The sequence below is a fragment of the Eleutherodactylus coqui genome, chromosome 5 (genome assembly GCF_035609145.1).
Source record: "Eleutherodactylus coqui strain aEleCoq1 chromosome 5, aEleCoq1.hap1, whole genome shotgun sequence".
NCBI lineage: Eukaryota > Metazoa > Chordata > Amphibia > Anura > Eleutherodactylidae > Eleutherodactylus > Eleutherodactylus coqui.
Genome location: NC_089841.1, coordinates 110,499,726 through 110,517,716, shown reverse-complemented (window position 1 = coordinate 110,517,716; position 17,991 = coordinate 110,499,726). Strand labels below are relative to the sequence as shown.

The window sequence follows — 17,991 nt, the reverse complement described above, 5'->3', positions numbered from 1 at the left end:
CAAATTGAAAGTGAAGGCAAGGAAGTGCAGGACAGTCAACTACTGGCGGAATGCTAGGCTTGCTACATGCGTCATGCCTGAAAATGGATTGCAAGCAGCAGAAAAATGGGGACGTTCACCTAGAAAGCTGAATTTAAAAACCTTAAATGGGTCGCAAACAGCAGCAAATGAGCGGGTAAGGAGAACCAGTTATATTTTAGAAAACTTGTGAAAAACTGAGGTACGCTTTAAATGCTCTGTGTAGGCACATTGTAATTACCCACATTCTTACGTGTGAAACTAAAGGATTCTAGAAAGGCATGATAATTATGAAGTTGGTCATGTGAGTAAGATGGTTACCCCTTCCTGACACTCCCATATATGTGCATGTTTGGGTGGCTGAGCATCATGTTTGTTGCTATACAAATTAGGGGGATAAGCCACTCCCGACAGCAATTACCTCCCATGGAACAAAGGGCATGTAGAAATTCAGATCTTAGTTTCACTCAAATTGTTGGCCAATCTTGCAGAAATGTGGAATCTGCCTCCATCTACCCCGGAAGCGGCTTATCCCCCTAATTTGTATAGCCAGATTAAAGATCTGTCGTCTCGTGTCCTTTTTTAGTAAATTGTAAAGTCTTGTCTCCATAAAATAAAAATTTAGCTTTATTTATTTTTTATTACAACTTTGCTGTTCTGTTCCTCCGTTATTCCTTGTAGAAACCTACGAAGAATTCGACATCTGGGTGTTACACTCTGGCATTGTCCAATAAGTTGTGACTGTGTAGGAATACGCCCCTTTAACAAGAGAAATGGCACACCTGGTTGTATGTATGTTTCTAGGAGGAATAACCAAAGAATGGCCCAACATAGAGTTCTAAGAGAAGATGCTTCAGCATTATTGTTTTAGGCATTTACTAAAATTGACATGTCGGGAGCGCTGACCGTTTCTATTTCATACTGTTCTACCAGTTCCTTGTGATGCATTTTGAAGCAGAGCTAAAGAGCCCAAAGATGTTTCCGTTCTGACAGTTATCAGACTTCAGAGGACGTTGTCATTTACAGAAACCATTCAGTCTTTGTCAAACTTGCTTTTTAAAAGGATTCTTTACTTCCATTAAAGGGACCCTGTCACCTCCCTGCAATAAACTAAGTTCTGGTGCTGTTGGGAGAGGTCACACAGGGGGCCAGATGACTTACTCACCTGCCGTAGATGGTGTGCTGCACGGAAATCTGACTATTTTCAGCTTACCAGGCATATATGATCTCCCGTAGAAGTCTATGTGGCGTGCGATCTTCGGAGGCTGAGTATAATCAATGCATCACCCGGCTTCCTGTCACCAACTCTGAAAGCATCCTAACTTAGTTTATGGTGCTGTTGGAAGGTGACAGGTTTCCTTTAAGTGCCATAACTCAATATGATAGACTTTAATTGGTCCTGCTTCAGAAATGCGCAGTGGAATCTGCAGCCAGCAGACATTTCACATAAAGCAACTCTTGCAGTGAAATTGTAGCATTATAGGACAGCCATTCAAATGAATAACCATCTATATAATAGTCAGACACACTATATTGAGCCCCAAGGGGTATCCAAAACAGGCAGCCCCCACTTCTAGGGTGTTAACATGAACTAATATAAGGGAGGGGTTGTCTAAATCATGTGAATTAGTATTTACTTCATGTAGGCTAAAACTCTTGCATTCAACTTGCCACACCACCTAATGGCCTCCTTTCTTGCTAGAACCTGCACTTGTCACTCTTCTCAGTAGAGAAGACCAAAACACAATTATTTACAATATACATCAATAGAAACGTGTTTGTCAGAGACTGGATCTTTATATTGGATAAGATTCCTTTTTAGCTACAGGATTGTTTAATGATGTGCTTCACGCATTTGCCTCTAGATGGCAGTGCAGCCATGTTTTCTGGACAGCACAATGGGTCTCTTTTGCAAAGATGGTCGTTATATTGCTACATTTAATAGGTGGCAAGACTGAGAAAGCAAACCTTGAATCAAGCCGTTCAGATCAAGTGACTTGTCCCAAGGTTAGCCAGAATAGTTGATGGGTGGCTGTGCCAAGCCCTTGATGAGTGGTTGTGTTACTGCAGACCAATGCCATGGCACGGTAAATGCTGCTCACCAAACAGAATTAGAGTTATAGTAGGATAAAACACAACTGGTTTTTGTGTTTTGTTTGTTAATAACAAGGAAAGATTATATCCCACTTGTAAGTTAATTTCCCCTGTCTTAATTTACTGGCCTTTATCATTCTTCAGACAACTGCAACAGTTGTTCAACCATAAATCTACTTTCAACTCGGTTGTATGGCCGCCATTAGAAATGGATCACTGTGTCTGATTTTAAAGAGATTTACTCCTAAGTAAGAGTGGTTTTACATGGGGCAATATTAGATCATGATATAATGTAATACTAGGGTATTGCATCATACTGCAGGAACGATCAAGTTCTTGTCCTCTATAGGGACTAAAAAATATGTAAAACACTAAGTTTCTATTAATTATAATAAAAAGTAGTACGTTAACCCCCCCCACCCCCCCTTCTTGCCATATTTGTAAATAAAATCTAATTTAAAAAAAAAGGCAATACATATTTGGTATCACTGAATCCATAAGAGTCTGATTTATGAAAGTAATGCATTATTTACCCCGCACAATGAACAGTGTCAAAAAATAGTAAAGTAAACCACGCCAGAAAGAAAGGAATGAAAAAGCAAACAAAAAGTAATATGTACCCCCAAAATAGTACCAGTAGAAAATACATGACATCCTTGAAAAAAATTAACCCTTGCACAACTATCTCGACAGAAAAGTAGTTATGGCTGGCACAAGATGGCGGCAGAAAATTTAATTTTTAAATTTTTTGGATTTTTAGTAGAGATGAGCGAACATACTCGGATAGGCACTACTCGTCCGAGTAATGTGCCTTATCCGAGTACCGCTCTACTCGTGCTGAAAGATTCGGGGCGCTCCGCTGCTGACAGGTGAGTTGCGGCGGGGAGCAGGGGAGGGCGGGAGAGAAGGAGAGAAAGATCTCCCCTCCGTTCCTCCCCGCTCTCCCCTGCAGCTCCCCGCTCCGCAGCGCGTCCCGAATCTTTCAGCACGAGCGGGGAGGTACTCGGATAAGGCACATTACTCGGACGAGTAGTGCCTATCCGAGTACGTTCGCTCATCTCTAATTTTTAGATATTTTATTTTTTAAAAGTAATGCAGCAAAAAAAAACTATATAAATTTATTGTAGTAATCGTACTGACCCAGATAATATTGTCATGTAATTTTTGCTGTAGTGTGTACACCGTAGGAGGTAGACAATCCGCGCTCCCCAACATGGGTGTTGGTTTGTTTTTTGTTTTATTTTTTTTTTTTTCTCCATCTCACTCAATTTTAGAATTTTTTTTAAAAGTTTCAGTACATTATATGGTATATTACATGCCACGATTGAAAAACACAATTTGTCCCTTAAAAAACAAACCCTGAGACAGTTACATTGATGGATAAGTAAGAGTTGTTTTGGGTTTTTTTTTGGTTTTTTTTTTTAAGTAGGGAGGAAAGAAAGAAAAACGGGGTGATCCTTAAGGGATTAATGAGCCTCGACCGACAATACAGTCGATCTGCTCTCCCTGACTAAAGTATTGCAGTAAATGGTATAAGCTAACAAATGATCGAAAGTGTATTTTTGTAAAAAGAAAAAAAACGCAAGACTGACCATATTTATAATAAAATAAAAAACACATTTGGACTTTTACGGATGCAGTGATACCAGTCTATGAAAATAGCACATTATTTATCCTGCACAGTAAATGGCATCAGAAAAAAAAACAGAACACTAAAATTGTGCTGTTTGTTTACCCATTTCCAGGAAAATTAATAAAAATCGTATCAAAAATTGATTACAAAATGGTACCAATAGAGGCCACAGGTCGTCCCACAAAAAAAAAGCCTTCACGCAACATCAATGGGAGAAGAAAATCTGACAGAAAATTATATTCTAATATATATATTTTATTTACACTTTAGGACTGCCCGTAGACTATAAACGTGGTGCAAGCAGCCCTTCTCTATCTCTGCATTGACTGCTTATAACATTCCTACAGATAGCCCACCCCCAACCCTCACATCCCAGAGCTTTGGCTGTAGACCAATCAGCATGGTCTCCAGGCATGTGATGACTGACAGCCATCACAGTGACAAAGCGCTGCTAAAAGCCGGGCAGTTGAGCGGAACGTAAACGGACCCCATTATAGTCAATGGAGTCTGTTCAGCATTAAGTAATAGCATTCCAAAGTTATTACCACATGCAGTGAAACGCCAGATTTGAAAAAATTTGGCTTGTTCACATAGACAAAAATGGCTTGGGTGGCAAGTGGTTAAAAGTAGTACCGGAAAGAAAACCAAAAACTAAATCTGGTTCAGTTGTGATTCTCTACTCCACTCAATAAAGTTATCGTCATTTTTGCTACAGTGCGGATGTTGTAGAACCAATACCCCTCCATAGATGGATAAATTCCAGTTCTTCTTTGCACTTTACTCCACTTATAATGTACTGAAAAACTTTTAAAAATGTCTACGGTCCATGAAATGGTAGCATTTTGAGGAATACAAATAAAAAACAAGCCCTCAGCTGCGTCAGTGGAAATATGAGGTATGATTGTCGAAAATGGGTTAGAAGGTCCAAAGGTTAGAAAGACAAAGAAAAGGGCCGCGTCCTTAAGGGGAGTAACATCTGACAAGTGTGATGGCCATTGGGGCTCGCCGGGCTACTCTAGCACTGAAAGGCTAGGCTGGACTTTTATGTTGCGGACACATGTTTCAAATAAGTATATCGAGATATGCTCACTATTCCAATATATTATATGAATATCTCTAAACCCTTCCTTCTCTCACCTTTAGGTGCCAAATCCGTCACCTTGAAGATCCAGCGGCGTTGTACAATGAGTTAATGGAGCTGATTCTCAAGCTTGCCAATCACGGTCTGATCCACGGTGACTTCAATGAGTTTAATCTAATGCTGGATGACGAGGATCACGTCACCATGATTGATTTCCCACAAATGGTGTCTACGTCTCATGCAAATGCTGAATGGTGTGTGTTAAGCGCGGTCCCCGGCTATTAGCAGAACTATCATGTAGAATTATCGCTTCTCCATCCCTCAGCACAGCTGAATTGATTAATGTAGCACAATCTTGGCTCAGGTAGCAATGTCCTGTGCTGAATTATTCATACATACGTCAGCTACCTACTAATAAGCCCATTTTTCTTTGTCTGCTAGTACATTGATAGAGACAAGACTTGACCAAGTGCTGCCAAGAACATGTTGAAGTGATTTATTGGCTTAGATTGTAAATGCAGTACAGTATTTTAATGTGGGATACTCTGGTGTGATCGGAGCCCAGATACTAGGACACTGATATCTGAGGAGGAACTGAACATGGATGAGGCACCGGATCAAATGTTTGTTCTTGGCTTATGGTTGTCACGGCACTCAACGTGTTTTTATCGCCTTTAGGTATTTTGACAGAGATGTGAAATGTGTTCGAAACTTCTTCTTGAAACGCTTCAACTATGAGAGCGAACTTTTCCCTACCTTCCGTGACATCCAGTAAGTGATGCCTTATTTAGTAATGTCTCGTGGCCTTGTTCTGTCGTAACTCTTTAAAAACAGCACCCACCACATTATAGTACAAGTGGTACCAGCTCGAGTTCCTATGGCTGTTGGTGCATGCCAGGGATTTTAGGGGCCACTCTGGTGAAAACACATTTCAATGACTGCACCCTTCACCTCATTCTAGAGGTCTCCCTATGTATAGTACAGTGCAGCCTACCTAAAAGGCACCATCTTAATGCAGAGGTTGCTCTGTTAACCCTACCATGATGCTGCAGGCAGTGCCATCTCTGCCGGCTGAGAGGACCCTGCCATTAACTTCTGTAATTTATATTCCCCTAAATATAAGCTACAGACCATAGGTATACAGTCAGGAGGATGAGCTGTGTTGATCTCTATTATACCTGTGTAACAGGAGCTATGTGATCATCAGTAACTGTGGCAAGCATGGTAGAGTCCATCACTGGGATTATGCTCACTGCAAAACTGGCTAGGTTGAGGACACACAATCACAAGTAAATCTGGGCTGATCGGAATTGAGATCACATGACCATTTGAGGAGAAAGGGGCTTTGATTTTCTAATAGAAAAAATAACTAGGGTAACACTAGCTGATTTATATACAGGGTTAACAAATTTGAAATTTCTTTGCTTGGAGGGCATTCTCCTCGCGAATAAAGTGAAATTCTCAGAACGCCCACTTCAGCCATTTATGGAAAAATACATTGTGTAACCTTGACAATAGGTGGCGCTGTAGCTATGCAAACCACACTACAAATGTTCAATTGTTCTCTTTAGTCAGGGCTGTGGAGTCAAATTTCCGACTGCTCTCTTTCCACATTCAGACTCCAGCTTTGACTCTGACTACTTCATAAATGGCTCATGTATAATAATTAATAAGCTTCCTGCAGTATAATGATAACATTAGGCTTGGGGCTTATTCACATGCGTGTTTGACATGTCTGTATGCTGTTCTTGTGTCCAACAGACGTCGCACAGATCATTATATTCATTGAGGCTGTTCACACATGCATTTGTGTCCCACATGGAATGATGATCTGTGTGGGAAAAACATTTCAGCAGGTCCTCTTCTGGTCCGGTGAGACTAGCCGTGCAGTGTTAAGGCATCAATGAAAATCAGGACAGCTTCTGATGGATTTTGCGTCCAGGTTTTGCAAACATTGGTTGCCTGTGTGATTGCGTTACACTTCTGTTAACGTCATGTAAATCTGACTTGGACTCCTACTTCAAAACTCCACATTATAGCTGCCATGAAAACCTTTTTCCTCCTAAATTTAAAGGCCAATCCCTTTTTAACATGGGTATTGTCACCTGTATATCCATAGAAGGCGAGTGCCTGATCCCTGCGACTTTCTCTTGAGAGAGGGGGTTCCTGAGACCCCCACCCCCCCAACCAATTTTCCTATAGAAAGGACCGATAACGCTGTTTGCTCGGCTCTACAAGTAATTCCTATAGAACCCTGCAGCCATTGCTTACCTGGGAGAGCGTGGCTAGCCTGAATCTGCAAAATGGGGTCACATTGTCTCGATAGGTGCGGATCCTAAGAAGCATTTCTGGGATACTCTGTGCACATGCCATAGATTATTAGGAATGCCCATTTAATGAATTCTGAGGATATGGAGGGAAAAAAGAAAAATCTCCACTGACATCTGCATAGCACTTTTCTGCTCTCGCCATTCCCATCGTTCATGTGGTTTTCCTCCCACACTCCACATACTCAAGTTAATTGACATCCTTGAAATTTGGCTCAAATGTGTGTGACTGTATTAAGTGATCATCTGGCTGCTTTCCCTGTCAAGTCAGTTAGAGAAAAATATTCCAGGATATGTAAATTCCCCTCTAAACCTGACATATCTGACATGCAGGGGGTTCAGCTTGGCCACATTGAAACAACATTTCTAACCTAATTCAGGTGCATTTTCTTCCCTCCAATTCTTGTCCATTGGACGCATTATTATATACAATTTTCTTTTCACTGAAGATTGGGTTATGGGAACTTAAGAAACAATTGATGTTTCTTTGCCAAGGAAGTTTCAGTTCTCACATGAATTGTATACTCCGATTCCCATGAAGTTATGGCAGTACAAGTTATTATGTCATACACTGTTCTCATGTATCTGCGGTGTTCTTTATTTTCCCTGAAGGATTTCCTCAAAGGGTTTTTTTCCCCTTTTATGTATTAAAGCTTGAAAGGGTATTCCTATAGATTATCACCTATCTACTGGTTACGTAATAACTGCTAGAGTTTTGACTGCTAGTGACACCCACCGATCACCAGAATGGGGGTTTCATGTCTTTCCCTGGAATAGAGCAGCAGCCAATCATGCAGATTGCTGTTCCATCCAGAGTGTATAGAGATGGCAGTGCTTGGCTACATTTGTCAGTCCCATAGACTTGGAATGGAGCAGCCAGCTAAAACACAGGCGGCACTCCCCCAATTGATATCAGCGTGGTGCAGAGTCCTCAGGTCGAACTGTCACGACCTCTAAACGCAATGCTCACATGCCGCTCTCTTCAAATGGGTGACACCAGAGCCCAATTTGACCAGTCCGTAGACTAGTGAATATATAATAACTTCTTACCGAAATGCCCCTTTTATGTCGAATAAACTTTCCTCACCTTTTTTTACAGTCATAGTTTACTGCCGTTGAATGAGAAAATTCTTTTTTTTATTTTGTGTTTCCGAACCTGTATATACCAAGTCCTGCTCTCAACTGAGAAGTGGAAACAGTTGTATTCAGTCTGGACAATGCTCTGCGAGCTAAACAGCTTGGACTGATACATTGTAGCAAAGGTATAATATTTGTGCTGCTGATACCCTCATTGAAGATAACCCATACCAGATAGTTATACCCACTTATCCCTTTAGATGTATGGGCAGTGTAGCAATGCTTCACACTATTGTCAGGTTTATAATTTTTAATTGGGTCTGTCTGGGTTCCAATATTTTTTTACGGCAAGAGTAGAGCTACAGACTGCACTGTTCCTTGCTTCAAAAACTTCCCTAAAGCCAAACTGAAGGCTAGCACAACTGTGAGCAGAGCCTTAACCCTTTCCAATCCAATGTTGGGCCTGCCCCGACATCATTTCCCTCCACAGCTCCGATGTCGGCACAGGCCTGACACTGCAGTGCAGGAGTGCCTCTGCACCCGATCATCAGACACATCGGGTGCAGATACACTCCTGCACTGATCCTCATCAAGGACCCCCAAAGAGAAGGCAGAAAGGGTTTTTAACCCTTTCTGCCTTCTCCTTTACACATTACATAGCGCTCAATTAGAGCTATGTAATGCACAGAGATTCTGGACGGCGATCATGTGACCGCCGGTGTTAGCTGACCCCCAGCAGTCACATGCACGCCAAGCTGGGAGCCTGCGCCGTGGGGGGACCCGTTTACCTGTCCGGCGTCTTCCGCATTCTCCTTCTGCCTCCCGGCCCGGCGATCATGTGACCGCCGGGTGCCACATGACCCCAGCGGTCACATGATCGCCAAGCCGGGAGGCAGAAGGGAGAATGCAGAAGACGCCGGACTGGTAAACAAGTCCCCCCCACGGTGCAGTGAGCACCTGCACCCTCCTGAACTCTGTCAGTTCAGGAGGGTGCAGGTAAAATTTATTTTTTCTCATCCATTCTCCCCAGCTCCAATTTATTTGGAGCTGGGGAGAATGGATAAGAAAAAATAAATGGATTGGAAAGGGTTAAAGTGTGACTAAACTTTTAGAGAATTTCTGACATGTCAAAAAGTTTTGATAGTTGGGGATTCGGGTGCTGAGACCACCACCAATTGCTAAAATAGATGCAGAAGTTCTCTTTTGAGCACTGAGTATGTTTGTCTCTTCTGACTTTGCTCAGAGCATTGTTTGTGCCTGTTTGTCCATACATTACTCCCCTGTTAGACGAGCAGGCGCAGAACTCGGCATTTTCATTTCATTGATTGCCTAGGGCAATGCTGGCAAACCTTTTAGAGACAGAGTGCCCAAACTGCAATCCAAAATCCACTTATTTATCGCAAAGTGCCAACACGTCAGGGGGCGGGGCTTATCACAACGTATGATTTTACTCCCCTCGTTCTAAAATGGACAGGACTGTTTCAAAATCGACAACGTGCAGATTTTGACTGCTTTCTGGATCTTTTTTGACTGCTTTTTGGATCTTTCTGTCGCGAATTCTGCAGCTTTTTCCGCACCCAAACAAGTCAAAATCTGTACACTGTCTATTTTGAAACAGCCCTGCCCATTTCTGCCACATGTAACCATACCCCAGCGATAATAGTGACCCCACCCCAGCGGCCCCCAGCGCAATAGCGCCATCCCCCAGTGGCCCCCAGCGCAATGGCACCATTCCATAGCGGCCTCCCCTCCTCTACTCACTCACCTCAGTTGTAATGCGCTCTCCTCAGCCTCTGCAGCTCCCAGGGTCGGCGCTGTCCTCTGCACTGGCGCTCCCTGCCTCACCACTGTCCTCTATGCTGGGGCCGCTGGCCAGGCCCTGCGCTACCTGTGCCAGCGCTCCCAGTCTTGGGCCCACAGCTCTCAGGCGCGCCGTAGTTCTCCGCCCCCAGCCAATCAGAAGCTGGGGGCGTGAACCACTTGTCTGACTGGTGTATTATGTCGTCACCCCTGACTTCTGGTGGCGACATAATACACCAGAGCTGTCCGATCCCGGCTGCACACTGACGTCACAGTGTGTGCTGGGATCAGTGCCGGCAGGGGAGGTGCGGCCCCTGCAAGTATTCACAAGTGGGGAGTGGCTGATGGCGGCGTGTGCCAGTAGTGCGGACTCTGCTTGTCACCTCTGGCACATGTGCCATAGGTTCGCCACCACTGGGCTAGGGTCTAGTTGCTTAGACCAATACATTCAAAAAATCTGACATTTAACCGACATTTAAGAAGTTATTGAATAGTTAAAATAATAAAAGCAGCGAAAAATTGCCCATGCTCCACCAAAATGTTCCAGCACTACAACCCTGCGAGTTCTCCAAGTCTTTTTAGTGGAACGGTTGCTACCTGACCAGAGCCATCAGTTGGCATTCTCCTGGCATCATGGCTCTAAGCGGCAGAGTGGTGGTGCCAGTAGAACAGCACCCAACGGCTACAGCGGTCAGGTGGTATCCATTCCTAAACACTCAGAGGGTCGCAGGACTGCAACACTCAATCAAAAGGGCACAGGATGGGTAAATCCCCTTGCTTTTGTTTTAACAGGCCTAAATCGGTCCTGGACAGCCTCTTTTAATTCATGGACAACTAGTGTATATTGATCTTTGTGTGTCTGCTGGTACGTTACTTGTGGAGATCAATGATCACCTGCAGAGTAAGCAGTATAGCTACAAATTACTGTTTGCACCTAGTTCACATCACAACATACTATTACTACATCCTGCTTCACTACAATCACGTATATGTAGCATTTAAAGGGAACCTGCCGGTACTTTGGGGCCCCCCGTTCCAGTGCCAAGTGCTGTTCCCCTGAGAAATCTGCTCACACACAACGTGACTCTTTAAAGAAGGCTATGTTCACACACACTCCTCGATCTCTACAGGAGAGCATGCGCAGAGGGCCATCTGAAAAGAGTAGCTCAACTCTGTATGCGCATGCACATTTCTTCCAGGCGCCACAGCGCTGGAACGGGAGACCGGGTGAGTATAAAAAGCAGCTCCTTGAATTCCCCGTTCCCTCACCTTTTAAGCCCCATTACGTAGCTTAGGGGGGCTCACAGGTACTCTAAAGTGGTGGATAGACATCTTGGCTCTGAGTTTAGATCTTGGCTCTTGACATGTCTACTATGCTTTCTTTTAAGGAAAGAGTGCTCCCTTGATGTTGAAATTGCAGTTAGTGGTTACACCAAAGAAATGCAAGAGGATGATGAGCTCTTACAGCCCGCTGGTCCGGATGATGCTGAGGAGGAAGATGCTGACACAGTCTGTACCCCAGCTCATGGAGAGGAGGAACCCCCAAACTGTGGGAAAGATGAGACAAGAGTATCAGAAACCACAGACGGATCTTCTCTTGAAGACTCCGAGACCAGACACCGCGATGACAATTGTGGACCAAACTTGGACATGACAGAATTTAATAAAGCTTTAGCTGAGCTAGAAGGAACGACTGATGAAAAGAATAAGAGAACCTCTGAAACCTCCGTAGCTGCTGATGGCGAAAATGACAAACTAGGAAATGAAAAGCTAAGCTTAGATGACAATGTTGGAAGGCAAGACCGTGATGAGCTTGAGGATTATGAAGATGAATGTCCTGACTTATTGGCTCTTTGTGGGGTGAACAAAGAATACAGACCATTCAGGTAAGGAATTGCTAAGCCTTTACAAGATGCTTCAAGAATGGAATTCCCAGACTCCTGGCCTCATTACAGTGAATTCCTCCATACTGAGTGTTTGTAGAAATTGCACCCCCACTGATCAAACATTGAAGCTCTGATCTGTGGATAGGCCATCAGTATTATACCGGTAGCCTTAGAAAACCCCCTCTCGTTTATAATGAAAAATACATATATTAAAACTTTTTACAAAAGTAAAATATTGCATTTAAAAAAAAAAAAAAAACTTGGCGCATCAAAAAATAAATTGAAAATCTAAAAATTGGTAATGCTATGTTGTAAAGGTCAAACTGTAACTAAGAAACTCATGGTCATGTTTACAATAATGCTGAGAAGCAATAGATCAGTGTATCATCTGTGGATGTGCGGTCTATGCTTTTTCTCTATGGTTCTAATACAATATAATGCAATACCATTGTATTGCATTATACTGTATAAGCGATCAAATGATCACAAGGTCAAGTGCCCTATGGGGACTGAAAATAAATAAACATTTTTTTTTTTTAACTAGAATTAAAGCTTAAAAATTCTCACTTGTCGCATCAAAAACATAAATAAAAAATGTACAAATTTGGTATTGTTGATTTGTAAAGGTTCAATTAAATTATTACATTATTAATCCCACACTATCAGAAAAAATATGGAATATTAATATTATATAATTTTTTTTGTCACCCCAGTTCCATGAGTTACCCCAAAATGGTACCAATAAAAAGTACAAAACCTACAAAAAAAAATAGAGCCCTCACACAGCCCTATTGACGCAAAATGTATAATTTTTTTGAAAGTGGAAATGCCTGAACTGCAGAACTCTACTATATGCCATTCCTCTGCTGCTCCTCCTGGGCATAATTAAGTAAATTGATAATTGAGCATTAACCTTTCCCCTGTACGCTGGTTCAGTTCACTTAGTGCTGACAATATCAGACTGTGTGGGGTCAAACCCTACTGCCATGGAGAACAGTAGCACCCAGGTGAATAACTGGAATAGCATAATGCATCGCTCTAAGAAATGCTCCAGCATTGATATTTCATGAGGAAGTACAGATCCTCTTGATTTGTAAATGGGTTGTCCCATGAAAAGTAGCTATCACTTATACACAGGATGGGAATAACTATGTGATCAGTAATGGGCTGAATGCTTGGATCTCTACTGATCACAAGAATGGGGGTCCTGAAGGTCCCTGAAAGAAAGAAATAAACTACCTCACCATTCACATAGTTATCTGCTATCCTATGATGGTGAATGACCTCTTTTTGTGGGGCAACCCCTTTCAGCTGCCCATACATTTAGATAGCTGCTGGCCAAACACACATTGGGGCGATGCTATCTCACCCCTCTCCCCGCAGCTTGACGAATCATGCATGTTATCTGATTTAAGAGGGGCAAAAGCAAGACACCTCTTATCTATTGAGAACAAAAGGATTGGTATTTGAAATCGCACCACCTGATCCTTATTTTCCCCCAATGCCCTGCCATCCGGGAAGACATGAGTCAGTCATGCACATTAGGTGATCCACTGGTTCGGCCTCTCCATATGTAATGTGTATGGTTGTGGTAAGGGAATGCTCCAGAGTTAGGCAAGGAGTTAATAGTTTGCTCACAGGCTCGCACTGATTACATAACTTTGTCTTTGTTTTGTAGAGACGAGGACAGTTTAGAACATATTAATCGGCACCGCACAAGAACCACAAGTACGACGTCTGTGGGTACAGTTGGCAGCTGCTCCACCATCCCACCGGTCAGTGACTACTTCTTGCACAGATTTTCATAATCACTGAGATTTCCTGAAACACTGCAGACAGCAGGCCATGACAGGTTCATTTCTAGCTTATAGATTTATGTGTCTTCACAAGAAGCCTCCTACATCGTCCATATTCCCGAAATATCTAAATAGAGGGAATCCAGCCGGTGTACATGAGACATAAATCATATTAATCGCACAACAAAACTTTTATGACTTTCTCCTGGCTCTGGAAGTAAGAGTGTTTTTCATATGTTTTCTGTTCTGTGCTGAGATGTAGAGTAACACAAAGCAACAAATTTCAAATGGTGCTGTTTGTTCAAGACATCTCAATGCTAGCCAGGAATTAAAGGGAAACTAGGGTGAAACGCGTGGTTTCCCATTGTACTGATCAATTAGATCGTCCTTTGGAGCAGAGGTTACCACACTTGCTCTGCATGCACCTCTGTACTGCAACAGTTCTGGGATGCTGTTAAAGGGTCCACATGATAAGTATTGGGTTAGTTGGGGGGCTACTGTTGTGAACCATGTAATCACTAAGGGCCCTTTTACACAGGGTACCCTGTCAGGTGCAGATGCCCGATAGGTCATCCAAACGATGAACGTTCTGGTGCCAGGAATCGTTCCAGCCCATATCCATTCACAGCAAACTGGCAACTGCCTGTCTACAAGGGCTGATTGTTGTTCAGTTTTTATGCATGCAAAAACTGAACAACAAACGATAAGAGATTGAATTAGCGAATGAATATATATTTTATTTATTTATTTTTTAGTGATCCCACCTTTCTGTCATTTGCATCTGACATGAGGGCGTTCATGATCTGTCTAGAAGTTGGCAAACTGTTGCAATGCTCCATTGTCCAAGCGGGAAGCTTGATTTTTACCCTTCTAAAGACAAGTCCGATATACCCCAATTGCATTAATTGTGCCCCCCATTCCCTTCTATACCCTCCAATGATCTTATCTTCCACCATAACTTGTGGCTCGCTAGTTGTTTAAGAGCAGGAGTCTCCATGACTTAGATACCCATAAAGATTTGACCAGAGCTTTGTGTCTTTTTTTTTTTGGCCCCTGTGTATTGCATATTGCTGTATTGCATTTTCAGAGGCCTGAAAGAAACCCATTTGTAGAGGTCCCGCATGGTTTCTATTTTAATGCTGCCATAACCTCCATGCCAGATTAAGTTGCCCACACTGGACCTCTCTCCCGGCCACCAGCAGATGGACTAATTGATGGTCCATTACGGATATCTCCCAAACGCTATATGCTGAGTACTGGTGTGTCGAGAAGTCTGCATGCCGGTGATGTTAAAATAAAGTTGTTTTAGCTTTACACAACTTTTGTCAGAACCCTTTAATCCTAGTATGTCTCGTAGTGGAGCGGCCAGGAGACTTCTAGCCGGCGTGAAGAGCAGGGGAGACTTGGGCTGCTAATCCACAGTATTCACTTTTACGTGGACCCAAAATCTATATGCGCAATATTATACATCTGTCTTTCTGAACCTTTGGTGTAACTGAAGGGGAAAAAAACGAGGACCTGACTTTTTCATCACGTTTCTATGCTGGCAGCTTAACGTCCCGTTCTGTGGGACCCCACAACAATTTTACTTATACCAGGACTCTCTTCCTCAGTAGTGAATTATTCCAAAAAGCGTATAATTTCTAGTGTTGTTGGCTTCTGACAAGCTGCTGCTGATTTCTGTTCGGCCCTTCCTTGCTTATACCTTTTGCGCCCACGACTGGCCAGCTGACAACACAGCATCCTTACATCTATGACACAGATATTGTAATGGTAGTGTGAATATGCTCTGTGAGCTGCACCATCAGAGGTGGATGGTGTGGCCTTTTAGAATAAACAAATCTAACAATAAATGGCCACAAGGTGGCGCCGGTAAGTTTGACATAACTCTTGCCCAGAATGATTCTAAATTCATGTTGGAGATTATTTTGGCCGTTTTTACCAGTAAAGTTGGTTTCGTACCAGCAAGTGATTGTGCAGGTGCCCGACGGTATATGGTAATGAATATACAGCATTGAATTTTAAGTTCCTTTACCCCTTAGTGGCCAGCCTACTTTGGGTGTTGATGACCCTGTAGTGATGAGGATTATTTTTTTTCTTTTCCTTTTTTGTTTTTATTTCATTGCCGCATTCCAAGAGCCATAGGCCACCTGCAGACAGCCGGGTCGGATCCCGCTACGAGAATTCTTACAGCAGGATGCGAGCCCTGATCCGCAGCTCACCTCCTCCCAGCATCTCGCTCTGCGACGGCTGTCGCACAGCCGCGTATGCGCAGACTAGAGCTGGCATGTCACCAGTGACGTTTCTCTGCGAGGCCCGCACAGAAATGGGACATGCTGCTTTGTTTACCACGCAAGTTTTCACATGGTCAAATCGCAGCTGTCTGCATAGGATTGCATTATCTAATGAAATCCTTTGGCAGCGGGCATGGGCGGAAATTCTGCAGGAAGTCTCGCTGCACATTTTCCACCTGTGTGCATTTGACCATAATTATTTTTTTATTTGTTAACTTAGCTATTTGAGAATTTCAGCTTTGGCACAATTTTACAAAGTTTTTTTTTTAATATGTGTTATTTTGGGGTGGGGCACAGAAGTGGATGGGGCAAAAAAGCAGCAAATCTACTTTTTTTTTTTTTGACCCTTTTTAAATTTATTGTGCAATGTAAATAACATGACAACGTTATTCACTGGGTTGATACGTTCACAGTAAATTTATTTAGTTTTTCTTCTATGTTTTATTAGTTTTGCATAATGACACTTTGAAGGAGTTCTCCGGTTACCAGACACTGCAATGGGAGACAGTTCTGTGTCTCCTGCCTGTTATTTTTTTGTCTTGCTGCCATCATATATTTTTATCACAACTGGTTGGTAATAAAAAGCAGTGACTTTTTAATGCATTAGTAAAAGTTACCTTTTTTGGTGAATGGAGTTCTGGAAGTTCAACATTGCTTTGGCACACACTTTAGCTTTGTGAATTTATCTCCAGCGTGTTTGACGGTCTTTTTTTTTTTTTTTTTTTCTTCATCTGTGTTCTGGTTTTTTTTTCTCCCTTTTTTGTTCTTTTTGCTAAGTGAGTTTTATCTGTTACAAGATTTCTCTATTCTCGTGTCTTCGGCTTAAAAATAATAACAATATCTTAACTAGATCATCATGTAAAACTCAGTGTGTGGCCACCCAGCAACATGAATGGTTGCCAGGATGCTCCTGCATCTGGCCTGCATGATGGAAGGCATTATATCATGGGCTCCATTGGGAATCCATAATTCACCATGTTCTCAGAACATTATCAAGTGTAGGAGGGAATGAGCCCATGTTCCAGGTCTCCGCTGTTTACTGCTCCACACTAATCTTCCTCGGCTTTCCAAGCAACAAAAGCCGCATTATTTCATAAAAATGGATTCATTACAGCGAGTACTGGTAACCCATCTGCTATACGAATAATAGAGCGTAATCCAAGAACTGTAGAGCAATTATTAACTAACTTTTAGCCATCAGAACTGAGCCATTGAACCTTAGTGTCAAACTTCTGAACTTTTGTATAGAAGAACAGATCTCGGGGGTTATTGCTGTTATGGAAGAAGGGCTGCAATAACCCAAATAACTGTGTAAAGTAACAAAGCTGACAGAAGTAATGCTTTTTGTGGAATGGCTCATCAGATTGTACGTTTGCAGCTGTCTCCGCTTTCTCTGATTTGTTGTCTTTGCTCTTTAAAAGGAACTGGTGAAGCAGAAGGTGAAGAGGCAGCTGACGAAGCAGCAGAAGTCTGCCCTCAGAAGACGACTACAAAGGGGGGAAGCAAATGTGTGCACCCAGCAACGCCGAGAGAACATGTTCGATATTAAGTGCAGCATGGATGCCGCCAGCTTCTGGGGGTAGAGCTCCTCGGCTAGTTTACAGTTTAGAGCGATGCAGTTGCTTAAATAATAAAACATTAATATGAGGTTTTTAACGCTTAACGTTAATGAATATTTCTCTTAAACCTGAATTTCCTGTTTTTATGCATTGCTTTCACATAGAGTCATACCAAGATTTTATAGCTTAGACCGTTCCAAATGTAACAACTGCTCCAAAGCAATGGCCAGAGAATTGTGACTAATGATCTACAAGACATATGTGGATGAAAAATGCTGCTTCAGTACAGTACAGTTTGTTTTTAAGGCTATTCACAGGCATTTGTCCCAACAGTGAACCTCCCTCCAACTCTGTGCACGGCACATTTCATCCTTTCGTTAAAGGGAACAGTTGTAGTCACCTTACTGTTGATTAAAGTGATAGTCC

General features: G+C 42.6%; 1 protein-coding gene across 1 annotated transcript in view; it reads left to right on the top strand.

Moving 5' to 3' along the window:
- The window catches only part of RIOK2 (RIO kinase 2), a 31,358-nt gene extending 13,660 nt beyond the window's left edge, over window positions 1–17,698 (top strand). The window contains exons 6-10 of the mRNA XM_066603022.1: window positions 4,889–5,080; window positions 5,505–5,597; window positions 11,419–11,916; window positions 13,595–13,691; window positions 17,428–17,698. Coding sequence (XP_066459119.1) covers window positions 4,889–5,080; window positions 5,505–5,597; window positions 11,419–11,916; window positions 13,595–13,691; window positions 17,428–17,589 — 1,042 coding nt within the window. The 3' untranslated portion in view covers window positions 17,590–17,698. The remainder of the gene's footprint in view (window positions 1–4,888; window positions 5,081–5,504; window positions 5,598–11,418; window positions 11,917–13,594; window positions 13,692–17,427) is intronic.
- The last annotated feature ends 293 nt before the right edge of the window (window positions 17,699–17,991 follow it).